The sequence below is a fragment of the Camellia sinensis genome, chromosome 9, assembly GCF_055761805.1.
Source record: "Camellia sinensis isolate YWXY chromosome 9, ASM5576180v1, whole genome shotgun sequence".
Classification (NCBI taxonomy): domain Eukaryota; kingdom Viridiplantae; phylum Streptophyta; class Magnoliopsida; order Ericales; family Theaceae; genus Camellia; species Camellia sinensis.
The window spans coordinates 9,689,904-9,705,593 of NC_138969.1; the positions used below are offsets into that span (position 1 = coordinate 9,689,904).

Genomic DNA, 15,690 nt, shown 5'->3' on the forward strand with positions numbered 1-15,690 from the left:
ATGAAAGAAAAGAAGGTGTCATCGACAAAGCTACGTCGTGTGGACTCACTCAACTTGGAAGCTGGAAAAGTTACTTTTTCTAGAATCCACAGCCACAATAATAATGTCAGCTCTCTTTCTGCTCCCTTTTCTATTTTCAAAATTGGTTTTGAAAATTAAGATTTTAAGGATAAAAATGTAGAAATAAAATTATTTTTTAAAAAAGAAATATTTTAATTGTTAAAAGTGTCATTATTATATTTTTAATGACAAAATTTGACATTTAATGATGAATTACTATCATTTTGTAATTGAATTATTTTGTGTAACAAAATAAATTTGTTTGGCACCAAATTATTTTGTATCTTGCATTTATTAGCAACATTTTTATAAAAAAATTTCGTTAAAATTGTTTTTTTAATTTTTCAAGACAATCATTTATCGACTATCCTCACAACAATAAGAATTAGTGTTCAAATATTTTTTACAACAAAATTTTTATTTTTGAAAATAAAAAAACTTGGTCCTTAAAATTCTTATATGTGTAATTATGGTAAGAGTTGAGAGTTCAGTGATACTAATCATTTTGAGATTTTTGAAGACTGATAGATTGGATTATGTAATTTCTTCACATATTTACTTTTGTTGAGTTATTATTGTAAGAATTAAAAAGTAAAACCAATTCCTGCCCACTACTCAGATGGTGTTTGGGAAGTGGGTTTTTATGTAGGTTTTTTTAGTTGTAGGTTTTTATTGGATAAAAAATTTTTGGTGTTTGGGAAGATAGTTGGGTTTTTATGTGGTTAGATGTGATGTTTGTGAGAGAAAAAGTGAAATGATTAGGGGGTTGGATGTGATATTTTGTTTGGATGTGTTTTTTTTTGATTTTGTAAAAAGTTTGTCTTTTAGTAAAAAAAAATGAGAAAAAAATTTGGAACCTAGGTTCCCAAACACCACCTCTTCACTTTCACCCATCATGATATCTATGCCTCTGTTTGGCAAGTGGGGTTGGAGGCTTTTTTGGCTATTTTAGCCACAAAAAACAAAATAGGCTATTTTAGCCATAACAAACAAAACATCACATCCAACCCATAATCATTACATTCTTCTCTCACAAAAAAACTCAAAAAAGCCAAAAGCCAAAAAGCCCTTCCCAAACCAAGCTTTTAAGCCCAGGCTAAAATAACCAAAAAAGCCAAAAAGCCAAAAAGCCAACCCACTTTCCAAACCAAGCCTATATTGACAACCATGGTTTCAAATACGAGGGTTATACTTGTTCCACATCGTCTCTCTAAACTATTCCAAAAGTCCGTTCAGTCACTACTAATTAATTTTGAATTAAATCTCTTTATCACGTGGACATATTATTCAGAGTGCATACGGAGAGTGTTTGATTTTGGCATTTCAAAGTGTGGGGATAATATATGGAGACATTGGGACTTCTCCACTATGGGTATGTTTGATTGGACAGACTTGATAAAAGGGGATTAGAATTCATCGGATTTGAGTCCTGGCACTATGAATCTCCCAAATTATTTGGTTGGATTGGATATGTATTCTGTGTTTGTTTTTTCATGGGATTAGATGTCTGGAAAAGACTATTTTTAGTGAATCCAACGTTTGGTTGGACCGACTGAATAGGATAAATGACCAAAAGACTATTTTACCCTTTTCCAATAGTTTATTAAATAATAACAATATTAAACATATCTTTAATATTTTAATTATTTTTATCTAGATTAAATAAAAATTTATTTTATTTTATTTTTTACACAATTAAATAAATTTATTTTTAAAAAAATTTAATAAATAAAATATCAATAAAAGTATATGTTATTTTTTAATTAAAATTTTAAATAAATTTGTTTTTAAAAATAATAATAATTAAACAATGAAATTAAATAAAACATCTATTAAAATTTAAATAATGAAATTAAATAAAATATAAACAAAATTTTAAAATAAAACATCAACAAAATATCTTTAAAAAATTATTTAAAAAAATTAAATAAATAAAACATCAATAAAAAGTTAAATAAAATTATTTTATTTTTAAATTGAGACATTTAAATTTTATTGAATTTTACTAAATATAATACATAATTAAATAGTAGAGGGTCAAAATGATCATTTTATCACCTAATCCCAACAGTGGATTGTCCCCCAAAATTGTCCCACACCCCCCCCCTAGGACACAATAGTCCTCCATATGGGGGATAAGGAGTCCGGCCGGACTCCATGTCCGGCGGACTGAAAAAAAAAAACAAACGGTGGATTGGATACTTCCTCCGGATTACAATCCGCACAGTAAATAGTCTCCCCTTTTATCCCCCAATCAAACACACCCTATGGCCATGATTGTTTGAACGGACTGGATTAGCATTTCCATGATTAATAGTCCTAGGACTACAAATTCGTTGGATTATGTATCCTATCTTAACTAATAGTCAAGTTTAAAATAATTAGTTCGAACTTCAATTGTTTAACCAAATATCAGATTAATAATTTTATTGGACTATTAGTCCAATCCCAAGCTCATATTCGCCCAAACAAACATAGCCTATGTGTTTTCAAGCACTTTCCCAGATGGGATAAGCCACAGTGAAGACATTCTAGGAGTGTTGTCTCTCATCATCTACACTCTTCTCCTCATTCCCATGTTTAAGTATGTTTTCATTGTCTCGTGGGCCAACGATAATGGTGATGGTAAGTGCCCTCCTTTTTCCTTTTCTTTTTAATGCTAATTTAATAAAAAAAAATTATACTATTAAAGTAAAAATCATTTAATTAGGGTAAAACCATTTAATTAGGGTATTACTTGTTTGGGAGTGATTACATTAGGGTGCAACTCGGAAATTTAATTCTACCTTTTGAATTGTTGCTCAACCAACATCTAATTCAAAAATATACAACTCAAACCTTAAATAAATCAAGTTAGACTCAAGTTTCACAAGCTGGAGTGTAGAAAAGCTAAGATCAATTCTCATTAATGAACAAGATGAGCAAAGCTCTTATTTATACAAAATATCTAGTTTTTTACAACTGAATCACTAATGCTAACCGGGGGCGGGATTGCTACTGTGCCCAAAGACATAGCAACCCTCTTGTGAGGGCTTGTGCAAGTTTATTCCAAGCTTATTTTGATAATCTAAATTGTTCCTCGGATATTCATAAACCCATGATCAAGTCCTAATTGTTTTTAAAAAATTTATTAAAACCATGTTAATCATTTATTTTTTTAAAAACAAATGTACTTTTGTTATAGAACTACATATATCTAATTAATCTATTTTTTTTTTAATAATTTATTTGACGAATCCTATAATATAAACTACTTGAATCATTAAAATAAACCCAAAATAAACTTTCACGAGTTTCACAGAGCACAACATCATCCCCGTGTCTAACCTCACTCATACAACTTGTATTAATCCTAACTGAGGTGACATTTAGGAACAAAAGAAAAAAGTTGCGTTTTGCACCTTCGGTTTTTTTGCCATCAAACCATTTGAGAAGGTAGCTTGTGAAATTACAGTTGTACCCTCCATGTTATTTAAATGAGTCACATGGATGGAAGTGATTATTTTCTAGATTGGATAGGAATATTTTGATCATTTAATTATAATGTGACAGCATAAACAAATATAAAGTAAAAAAATCAAAAAATAACTTTTACCAACTTCTTAAATGACTTTTTGAAAAAGTCAAAAAACTTAGGGGTGATTTGGAATGATATAAATAAGTGCACTTTTTGATTTTTTATGAAATATGGGTTGGGTATGGGTTGAATTTGAAGTAATGTGGTAGAGAGGTGATGTGATTTAAATAAGATGATGTGACTTAAATAAAATAGTGACTTTTTGACTTTTTAACTTTTTTAAAATATCTCAAACAAAGCCTTAATTAAAAATCAAAAATCAACTTTTACCTATTTTCTTAAAACACCTTGAATCTAACTATCGCTCTCTACTTAGAGCCGTGGATGCTCTTCTTGCATCAAGATCATCATTGATAGATATAAAAAAAATAAAAAACATTATTGATATCTGAAAATAGTGGAACCCACCATTATTTATTGGTGATGAGTTTCATACACGATGATGATATTCATCCGGTTATATATATCTTTTTTTTATTTTTTATTTTTATTTTAAAAAAAATAAATAAATAGTAACGATGGATGTGTATGTTGGTATATATAGGAGGTACATTTGCACTCTATTCCTTGATATTTAGATATGCAAAGGTGAGCTTAATACCAAATGAACAGCCAGAGGATAGACAATTATCAAACTACAAACTTGAACTACCATCCAACCAATTGAAAAGAGCTCAAAAGATTAAAGAAAAGTTGGAGAATAGCAAAACTGCCCAATTGGTGCTCTTCCTTGTCACCATCTTGGGAACTTCCATGGTCATTGGGGATGGGTTTCTAACTCCATGCATCTCTGGTTAGTTTATAATTTTAAATCAATATCGTTATATAAATTTAAAAATTAAATTCACTTTTTAAATTTAATAATGTGATATTCTATTAAGAAAAATGCTTTGGAACTCTAATTCTTGAGTTCTAAAACCAGCTTTAATTGAGTCCCACCCATTGTGATGTGATGTTTTGATTTTTGATTTTTTTTTTTCTCTCCTTACCATGTCAATAGTGCTCCATTAGAGTACTAAAATTAGTACTCTAAATCATTGTTGGTCTATTAAAATATCTAAGTCGACTCTCTCTCTCTCTCTCATTTATTCTCTAATAATAAACCTCTCATCTTAACATATTATTGAATTTAGAAAATGAGTCTATAAAATGAGTATATTTTTCATTTTTCATTTTAAATAATAATATCATAATGCATATCTATCATTAGTAGACAAGGAGGATTTTAATTAAATTTAAAATAAAATGAAATAAAATAAAACTCTTTGTATATGTAATCTTGAGTATTTATAAAAGAAATTATTATTTCAACCCTTCGAAATTAATAGAAATTTTACTTTCCTTTGTACAATTTTTGAGTCTATCATTTATGTTGGTACTGATAATACTGACATATATATCAATTGATATCAGATAGTATCAATTGATATATTGATGAATATCAATATCGAAGGTTTAAAATCCCTATACCAGTTAATTTCATGCAGTTTCTCATACTAAGTATTTTGTTCACTGTCTTCTTGACTTGTAGAGTTGACACACACATGAATAGATATATTTCTATACAAAGATAAACTGAAACCATGAATGGTGTTGTTTTGCAGTCCTTTCTGCAGTGAGTGGGATCAAGGCCTTACATGAAGGTACTAATAAAACATTTATATATAATACGGTTTAAGGCATTTGATAAAAGTTTGGTTAACAAAGTTTAAAATGATTGTATAGTTTTTAAGACAACTATTTTATAAAAGGAGGAGGATAGGGTATAGAGTTGCTAAAGAGAAGGGTTGAAGGGTTAGGGGTAGCTGGAGTGATCAGAATTGCAACAATAATGATCAAATTGACACAAGAAGAAAATTACAGGTACTTAAGTATAATTGCCATCAATTAAATTATACACTTATATATGCCTATACAAACTATTATTTTTAAGTGTAGAATAATTTACATTACATTTATTAGTTATTTTTATAATTATGTTGTTGGTCCTTCTAGTTTGAGCAAAATTTCACTTTAGTTTTTGCAGTTTCAATTTGAACAATTTAAACTTTACACTTTCAGTTTTATCGCAATGTGGTCCCCCCATTACTTACTATTAGAATTATGAATAGAAAAAGATCACATACAAAATTAGAGAATTCAAAAAAAAATTACAGAGATTACCGATGTTAACTGCGCATAACAGAACTAATAGTATGAGGTTTCAATTATTCAAATTAAAACTATATACGCTTAAATTACGTGGACTAATGATGTATTCATATTCATTTTATGCATTATTACATAAATAATTACATGTTGATTGATCTTCTTTTTTTTTGCAGATGCTGTAATGGGTATTTCAATTGCAATCTTGATAGTTCTATTTTATGTTCAAAGATTTGGGACTGATAAAGTGGGATATTCATTTGCGCCAATCATCATAGTGTGGTTCTTGTTCATAAGTGGGATAGGACTCTATAACTTGTTCAAGTATGATACTGGAGTCTTAAAGGCTTTCAATCCAAAATACATAGTTGATTACTTTAAAAGAAATGGCAGGAAAGGATGGGTATCTCTTGGTGGAGTTGTTCTCTGCATTACAGGTGAGATAAAATTTCACTATTGAAAAAAAAAAAATTTGTTTTTCTGCAAAAAGGATTTGCGACAGCATGACAGCAGCAAATGAGAGGTCGCAAAATCTTTTTGCGTCAACAAAGCTGCCATTGCCAATTTTTATGATAGTTTTAGCCACAAAATAAGGGCAAATTATAACTATTAGTCACTGCACTTCTTGGGTCAATTTAGTCCATATAGTTCTAATTTGTATTTGCTCCTTAATATCAGTCTAATTTTTAAATGAGCATTAAATGCATGAAACAGGGACAGAAGCCATGTTTGCGGATCTAGGGCACTTCAATGTTCGAGCAGTCCGAGTAAGTAACAGTGCACTTAGTTCCATCTACTTTATTGATGTTCAATATAAGGTTTCATCTTAATTCTTATTCAATAAAGTTTATTTTACCGATAAAAATAAAAATAAAAATAAAAAAAAAAATAACAATGCACACTCTGAATTTTACTATGAATGTATAGATTATAATGAGTTGGCATAATAATCTGGCTGAACCTCCCATTTGCTCATTAATCAGATCAGGCAAATCACCAATGCATAATTATAAGTCAAGTTGAATTTGAGACATATTAGGAAGGACTAATCCATAAACATCTACAAAATTCTTCAAGAAATTCGGGTCGAATTTTATACAGTTTCTTTCTCCCATCCCCAAAAATTGAGGGGAAATGGGATATGTTCAATATTAGATTTGCTGATGGAGTATTCTCTCTTTATCCAATTAGAAAATCAAAGGAAAAGTTTTTTTTTTTAAAAAAAAGAAAATTGCAATAAATATAAAAATAAAAGAAGGCAAATTCAGATATATTGCCATCTCATTCCAAGGAATGAATGCTAGCTTTAATTTAATTTAATTATATATGTATATATATTTTAAATTGAATTGCAGATCAGCTGTTCTGGAATTGTGTTTCCTACCTTACTAGCTGCCTACAGTTGTCAAATTCCCTGGCGACGTAGGCAATACTTTCTACGCCTCGATTCCAGGCAAGTTTAGAACCAAAATAATTCGCTGCGATTACTCAAAATTATCATCGCACTTAACTAATTATCATCATCGTTGTTATTATCACTATTTTTGTTTTTTCATCTATGCTTACCGGTCCACAGATCCATTGTACTGGCCAACTTTCATAATCGCTGTTGCTGCTGCCATTATTGCTAGCCAAGCTATGATCTCCGAAGCATTTGCAATTATCTCCCAATCCTTAAGTTTAGGTTGTTTCCCGAGGGTAAAAGTTGTCCACACTTCAGCTAAGTACGAGGGTCGAGTTTACACACCGGAGATTAACTACTTACTAATGATCACTTGTATTATCGTAACTGCTACCTTCAAGGCCACAACAAATATTGGCAATGCATATGGTAAGCTTGAAAATCTCATTTCTTAACTCTGGACATGGAAGCTTAGTTTTGGCATACTAAATCTAAAGATTGTTGCTATTCTATTCTTTCCTAAATATCATTTTTGATTAAGGAAAATGACACCTAACATTTTGGTGCAGGAATTGCCGTGGTTGCTGTAATGATCATCACAACTTGTATGCTGACTCTAATCATGCTTGTCATATGGAAGTCAAGCATATGGTGGATAGTTCTATTCTTCGTGATTTTTGGTTCGATTGAGGGCTTATACTTGTCATCCTTCTTATTCAAATTCATCGAGGGTGGTTACCTTCCACTAACCTTTTCAGTTGTTCTAATGTTGATCATGGGGGTGTGGCATTACGTACACAAAAAGAGATACATGTTTGAGCTCAACAACAAGGTTTCAAGTGGTTTCATAAGAGACTTGGCCTTGAATCCGAATATCAATAGGGTACCTGGGATTGGACCTTTATACTCTGAGCTTGTGCAGGGCATTCCTCCAATATTCCGCCGTTTCACCAATATGCCATCCATCCATTCAGTCTTGGTGTTTGTCTCTATCAAGTCCATTCCCATTAGCAAAGTGGACATGGAGGTGAGATTTTTATTCTGGCTGGTCGAACCAAGAGACTACCGCATGTTTGCTGTGTAGTGAGATATGCATATAATGATGTGATTGACGTAACAGAGGTGTTTGAAAGGCATCTGTTGGATCACTTGAAGGAGTACATTCGGCATGAATACTTCATTCGCGAAAGACAACAGCCTAATGAAGAAGTAGTTGAGCCAGTGAACATTCAACATTCTACTGTGATAGTTAACAAGGATGCAAAAGTCGAAGGAGAATCACTACAACAACACAACCACCCAACAAGTCATTTGTCATCACCGAGATCTAGATCCATACAGTCATTCAATGTCGCTAATTCTCCCAACAGAATAATCTCTGGACACATCCAAGGTGCTGGAGAGGAGATGCAATTTGCGCAGAAAGCAATGGAAAATGGCGTTGTTTATCTCTTTGGGGAAGCAGAAGTCCGAGCTGAACAGAACTCATCCCTCTTCAAGAGGATTGTTGTCAACCATGCTTATAATTTCCTCAGGAAAAACTTTAGCCAAGGGGAGAAAGTATTAGGAATCCCTCCAAGTAAGCTTCTCAGGGTTGGAATGACATACGAGATATGACACACGGGATTTTGTTGAAAAATGTAATCCACACATTCATCTCATAGAAAAAAGTATGAAACTACGTTACAATTTTGCATAACAATCTGCAATATCATTTACAAGTACAAGATATATTAACTGGAATGTTCTATGTAGTCCTATATAAAGAATACTACGTGTCGATTATTCAAAGTGAAATAAGATCAATAATATAAAAATATTTTGGCATATTCAAGAAAGAATTCTTTTGTCCTAAGAGCTTCTTCTTATGTATCCTATAGTTGTACATGTCTATATCTTCTCACATCCACCAGCACAATTTCTATTTTATGTTTGTACTGCCCTCAACCAATTTGGTATTATACCTTGCCTAAAATTCCAACATATTATCAAAGCCAGTTGTTTTCATGAATTGGTCATCAAAAAAGGAAAGGTCACAAATAAAGATTCAAGTTGGCCTTGTGACGAAAAGAGGTAAGAAAAAATATTAGTGGCTAGCAAGCATTAACCAAAGGAAAGAAATTAAATTTTCTCTTCCAATAGATATAACATATTGTGAAAAATTGGTGCTCACCAACTTTTTTTAGAGTGTCAAAACTCATACATATCTTCAATCATGCAATTTATGGTGGGGTGTCATAACAAGTTTCGAAATTTAACAGTCCAGCAAAATTCAAGAGGAGAAGAATGAACAAGCAATGAAGATACTAAAAAATAACACATGAGACGTTTGGAAGCATATTGAAAATATGAAATCTCCAAATCAAGTATGACAAAACCTTGAATTTATTTGTCAAGATCATGTGAAGCAATCTTTTGCAAATGATTGTTAGTTACAAGATCAACAGGTGGATTGGGAATTCCAACGTGGTGGTGAACTTATCCAATGACAGGCAGTCATGTGGTCACTTAATTCATATTTTTCTTGAAAAAAAACAATCACATGTCCCCTATTATATATAAACGCACAGAATTTACAAACAAATCCTCTAAAAAGCCAATCTTAAGCTACAATACTCGACAAACAATTATATCCAAAACCTATCAGTCCAACCACAAATAAAATTCATATGTTGAAGTACATGTCAAAAGGCTCTCTCTCTCTCTCTCTCAAAGAATACAAGACTATGAAAATGAGAGAGAGATTTTATCACTCTGTTATATTAAAACAGAGCTTTGCCTCATCCCAAGGACCATTGATCTCAAACTTGTACTCCTGAATCCTTATAAGCCAACAAGGACACACCACAGTAATAAAAACTAACAAACTCAACAATAGCACAAACAGAAATCTGTGCAACTGATAAGCAAAAGCCAATGTCACAGACATTAGCCCCAACGAGAAGAAGAGGTGCAACCGAAATGAGTATTTCTTGATACAATATGTTACCAATGGAGCAAAGAGGAAAACTTGCAAGGAGAACAACACGATAGCAAAAACATGAAGCCTAGATGGAACGCGAGAAGCAATCAAAAGAGAGGCCACAATAGAAGCATTTAAGGAGATATTACTCGTCAAGGTTGGATGTTCTAGAGCCCCAGGAACTTTAACAGTAGAACCCGAGTAGTCATGTAGGAAGAGATGGAGGATGATAAGTGAAACCGTTAGAGCCCATATGGAGTCGGAGCTTATAGACTGGGTAAGAGTGTGGTAGATAGGAGATAAAACATATAACCCAGTTATAAAAAATGAGATTTTGAAAACGTAATTGAGAAGTTGTTTTAAGGAAAGCATTTCTGAAGTTAAGAGTAGAACAAAAAAACCTAATCCGAGAAGGCTTGCATCAAGAAGCAAGAGAGAATTTTCATTAATGGACGACCCAAGTGTACAGGTCCAAACCAAGACAACAAGAGTGACAATGCATAGATACTGTGATATGGAAACAGAGTCAATCATCACCTTTACCATTTCACGTCTGACAACATTGGCGTTCATAACCATATCTTCAAGGAAAGATTCATCGGTGTGATTGTCATCAAACCCAAGTTGCATCCCTCCATATGCAACTTTTCTCCATTTGGGTTGTGTTGGTGACAAGTTTCCATTGATCTCCGTCTCCATCACCAGCACTGCAACAACTATGACCACATTGTACTCGAGATTTTCAACGACAATCGAATTTCAAGGGATCTCTGATTGAAGAATGTTTCATTAACCCTGTCCAATTGAACATGCTATTAGGGTCAACGCAACATTTATGAAATTACTATAACAATTATACTAAAATCGTTGCACAGTACTTTTGACATTCATTAACCATCTCACCATCTAAAAGAATATATTAATCAAACAATTCATATTAGTACTTAGAACTCAGAACTACAATCATGACAATTCATATTAATCAAACAATTAGTTTCTAATCATCGCGCATCCTACTAAACTAAACCACAATCAATCAAAAATTTTACAATGAACACTACCACCACATAGTTTGTAGAAACTAGAAATTTTGGCCCATAACCACAATAATTCCTTTTCTTTTCTCACCTCATCTCACCATCCAAACAGAGTGTAAACAAAAAAAATGAGGCAAATAATTACACAGGGAATTTCGTTCATTGATATCTCATTATTACATAGAAATTATTGGGCTCTATAATTACATAAATCAAATTACACAGCAATTACAAATTGGAGGAGAAGAAGAGATTAGAGGGAAATAGGAGGATAATGGAGGAGGTGGTAGATACCTGGAGGCTGTAGCCGCTGTCCGGCGGTGGTTGCCAAAGCCGAAGATCTTCGCCGGAGAAGATTGGAGAGAGAGAGAGAGAGAGAGAGAGAGCTTCTTTGTGAACAAGAAAGCAGATAGATTTAGCCGATTAGTCCTAAATTGGAATAATATATATAGCTATTCGTGCACCGGCCCCATATGATAAACCGGAACTGGTTCACCAGGTTAACCTCTCGCTCATATCTATTTGGGTAAGTTATACTTTAACCCTCTGTGATTTGCCTAAAAAACATAGAGCCCCTTATAGTTTCATTTGGAACACTTAAACCCCCCATACTTCATAACAAAGTGCAATTTGCGACAGACATAACTGAAGTTGTAAAAGTTTATAAATATCCCTAGATATTTTACATCCCTGAGTCATTTCCTTTCATTTGACTAATACAGTCTAATGTTGAGAACCCACAAAACACGAAACTTAAAAATTTCACTATCAGAAGAAAAGGAAGAGCGAAGAAACGAATAAATTTCTATATGTTAGCTGATAGATTTCGGGTAATCCATAGAGACGGATCAGAAGGCATAGAGGCAGAGTCCCCAAATTTGTATCATATAAAACAGAAATAGGAATCATAAATCAAAATCTGGAAAAAAAAAAAAAAAAAAAAAAAAAAAAAAAAAAAAAGAAGAAGCCATTTTAAGATGGTAGAGACACACGGGTACCCGTAAAGGCTGGACGAGCAAATAAGGTTCGGGCAAGGAAGACGATATAGAAAACAAGAGTTGGGTAGTGTGGTTGTTATTCTTGATTAGTTCAAATGCAATAATAGGTTTACAAAACGTGTTGTTTTTATGGTCATGTTTTACCAAATGAAAATGTGAAGGAGCTTCAAGCCTGACTCTTTTTTCCCATTATAATAGTGTAAGGGCTTGTTTTGCAAGTGACTTTTTTTGACTTTTTTAGTCAAAAAGTTACTAAAAAAATTAATAAGCCAACCACTCATACTAAAAAGTCAAAAATTTTCTTTTCTCTCTACTTTTTACACATCTTTTCCGCTATGTTTGGTAACTTAGGAGAGAAAAGAAAAGAAATGATTACTTAAGTAATAAGAGAAAAGAAAAGAAAAGAAATGATTGTAATTTCTCTCCTTTTTGTTTGGATAAGTAAGAAATAAAAGAAAAGAAATGATTGTGATTTCTCTCCTTCTTGTTTGGTTAGATTTCATTAAGAGAAAAGAAAAGAAATTATTTTATGTTATATTACCAAAATAACCTTTTTATATTTTCAATCATTTTATTTCTTTTATTTTTATAGGGGTAAAATTGGTATTATAAAAATATAAACATTTGTGGATTTCTTTTCTCTCCCAATCACTCCACTTTTGGGAAGATTGAAAATAAGGGTTATGAGAGAAATGAGTTTCTCTCCATTTCTCTCTATTTCTTCCCATTTCTCTCCACTTAAGATAACCAAACAAGAAAGAGAAATACATTTCTCTCTATTTCTTTTCTTTTCTCTCCAAATCACTCAATCAAAACACAGGGTTCATAAAAAATCAAAAAATCATTCCAAACATACCAATTTTTTTTAACTCATTTTTTAGCTAAATAATTAAAAAATTACTAAATTAACATGTTTCCAAACGAGCCCTAAGTATATAGATTAACCAAACCCATAGCTAACATTCAACAAAACAGTAATAAAATCAAATTTATTTTCTAAAAGCATTACAAGAACCAATCAAACAAGCTAACAAGCAGTTCAAGTATCAAAAAAAATAAAATTGTTCATCTGTTCGAAAAAAAATGAATATATCCTTATTTCTTATATTAAACACGTAAGGAAACAAAATCTCTTCAATTTTCTTATTTTCATCTTCTGCATCCCAAACCCTAAAATCCTCATTTTTTCAAGAAAAACGAAGGCGATTATAGAAACATATATATAGGAACACATAGAAAACACAGAGAAAGAGAGGCAGAGAGTGCTTACCAGGAAGAGAGAGATGAAGGCTGTGATTATGGTGTAGAGAGAGAGAGAGAGAAGAAGGGGGTTAGGGTGAACAAATTAACACAACCCACAAGAAGTGAGAACAGAGATAGGTGTATATCTACTTCTCTCTCTCGCTCGCTCGTTCGGTGTGTTTTGTCTTAGTTCTCTGAGATATCGCCACACCCAACTCTTCAAACCCAATCTGGGCAACTTTCGGAAATTTTGGACAATTTGAGTTTAAGGTTCTACAGTGCTGCTGCAGCTAATTATAGGTTAAATGTGATAATCAAAAGTAAAAATTTTGGTTGCGTTTGGTTGTGTTTTGTAAATGTGATTTGAGAGTATGAATTGTATTTTGAATTTGTGTGTTGTAAAATTATGATTTGAGTGTAGAAAATTTGTTTGGTAAAGAGTTTTGAAAATAGTTTTGGAAAAGATGTTTGATTTGAGTGGGGAATTGTTGATGTGATATTTGATATGTGATACAAAAATTTACAACTCATAACTAAATATACAACTCAAAATTATTTTAAAGCACATTAAAAATTAAAAAAAATTCAGAAATTTTTTTTTCCAATTATATAAATCAATTGCAAAAAAAAAAAAAAAAAAAAAAAAAATTCCTGTACAGCAGAGGACATCCAGGTGGATGTCCCCATGGACGTCCGAGCGGTAGTCCCTAAGGACGTCCGCGTGGTCTTCCCCTGGCCAAAATTTGAACAAAAAATGCGACTGTAATACAGAGCTCTCTGCAGAAGTTTGAAAAATTGATTCCAAACACACAACCAAACATCATACTGAAATACACATGTGGAATTACATTTTGAATTCACAACCAAACAGAGCCTTAGTATTTTTTCTTAATTTTTAAATTATTTAAGTTATAAGTAGAAGTTCTATTAAATAATTTGGCACAGATTCTCAAATTAAAATAAGTTATAATCCACATCAAACACCCCCCATTGTTTTATGTTGTTGGGTCTTGATCTATATATATATATATATATATATATATATATATATATATATATATATATATATATATATCATAATAAGAATGTTTTGATTATTTGTCATATATTTTTAGCGAGAAAAATTGCCCCACTCATTATTTATGGTTATGCAACACATGCTTTGTTTAAACAAATAATTCCATCGCAAATTGCACTCTAATATGAAGTATAAGGAATTTAAATGTTACAAATAAAATTATAGGGACTTTATAGTTTTAAGGCAAACCACAAGAGATTAAAGTATAATTTACCCTGCTAATTTATAGGAGTTTGTGTTGTGCGGTTCGAGCGATTTAAAAGTAAAATTATAAATTGAATGATGGATTGACGGATTGATGGATTGAAAATTTGTGATTTGGGTTGTTTTAAGCGAATTGACAGATTAAAAAGTATTCTAACCAATTATTAAGAATTTGCATAATATTTTTCATATATGTTATTACTAATTTGTAGGAATAACAAATTTCACATCTTAAATCTCTCTCGCACTTATTTTTACTTTGGTATTTCATTCGATGTTAAAAAATATATATGTATTAACTAGGGGTGTGCATAATACTGTCGAAACCGCCGAAACCGCACCGAACCGCACCGCCAAGACAAATTCGTTATTATTTGCCAATCGAACCGCCGGTTTTTGGTAAGAAAAATGACAAATTCTAGTGACACTATTATTAATCCGCCGGTTTTTATTTTTCTTCCAAACCGCACCAACCCGCACCGCTATTAAATCATGTTTTATAAGATTCTAAAAATACTTTTTTACTTAAGTTTGCTTGTTGTTCTATACCTTAGAATATAGTATTGCATTACTGCTCGAGGGGAATTTTATGTATTGTATTTGATCATTGTAACTTCCACAGATGCTTGTAATGAACTGATGGCATAGTCGTTGATATTATCATGTTGTTGCATCAAAAGAAAATTTCGCAAGATGCTTAACATCACGGTATCTCTCGTCTTTTTTTTACTCTTTGATTTAAGTTTTGTAATTTGAATTATATTTTTTATAAACTGCCAATCCGCCCAAACCGTCAAGGCAAATCGGCCATTATTTGCCAACCGAGCCGTCTGTTTTTTATAAGAAAAATAGCAAATTCTAGTGACACTTTTATCAATCCGCCACCCGCCATACGGTTTCTATTTTTCTCTTAAACCGCACCGACCCGCACCGCGCACACCCCTAGTATTAACTATAACGGAGCAGAGCGATTTCGAAAACA

The 15,690-nt window shown here is 32.1% G+C and overlaps 1 protein-coding gene and 1 pseudogene across 3 annotated transcripts; one reads left to right on the forward strand and one right to left on the reverse strand.

Annotated features, from left to right (window-relative positions):
• Positions 1–9,014, forward strand: LOC114318283 (potassium transporter 5-like; annotated as a pseudogene). The gene is made up of 10 exons (XR_014339363.1): positions 1–105; positions 1,352–1,436; positions 2,539–2,685; positions 4,182–4,430; positions 5,242–5,280; positions 5,962–6,222; positions 6,500–6,552; positions 7,141–7,238; positions 7,362–7,616; positions 7,757–9,014. The product of XR_014339363.1 is annotated as a potassium transporter 5-like (transcript).
• A 681-nt stretch (positions 9,015–9,695) lies between these two features.
• On the reverse strand, positions 9,696–13,698 carry LOC114318285 (phosphatidylinositol N-acetylglucosaminyltransferase subunit C). 2 transcript variants are annotated; one of them, XM_028265136.2, is made up of 2 exons: positions 13,455–13,698; positions 9,696–10,944 (listed from the first exon to the last, which is right to left on the reverse strand). In XM_028265136.2, exon 2 carries the CDS (start codon positions 10,846–10,848, stop codon positions 9,937–9,939), a length of 912 nt encoding a protein of 303 aa, XP_028120937.1. In that variant the 5' UTR covers positions 10,849–10,944; positions 13,455–13,698; the 3' UTR covers positions 9,696–9,936. The 2 variants fall into 2 exon arrangements, with proteins under 2 accessions (XP_028120937.1, XP_028120934.1); XM_028265133.2 differs by lacking the exon at positions 13,455–13,698 and adding an exon at positions 11,481–12,781.
• Between the last annotated feature and the right edge of the window lie 1,992 nt (positions 13,699–15,690).

Bases quoted from the DNA above. Each gene is read 5' to 3' on its own strand.
- LOC114318285 (XM_028265136.2), bottom strand. From the start codon at position 10,848: ATGGAGACGGAGATCAATGGAAACTTGTCACCAACACAACCCAAATGG.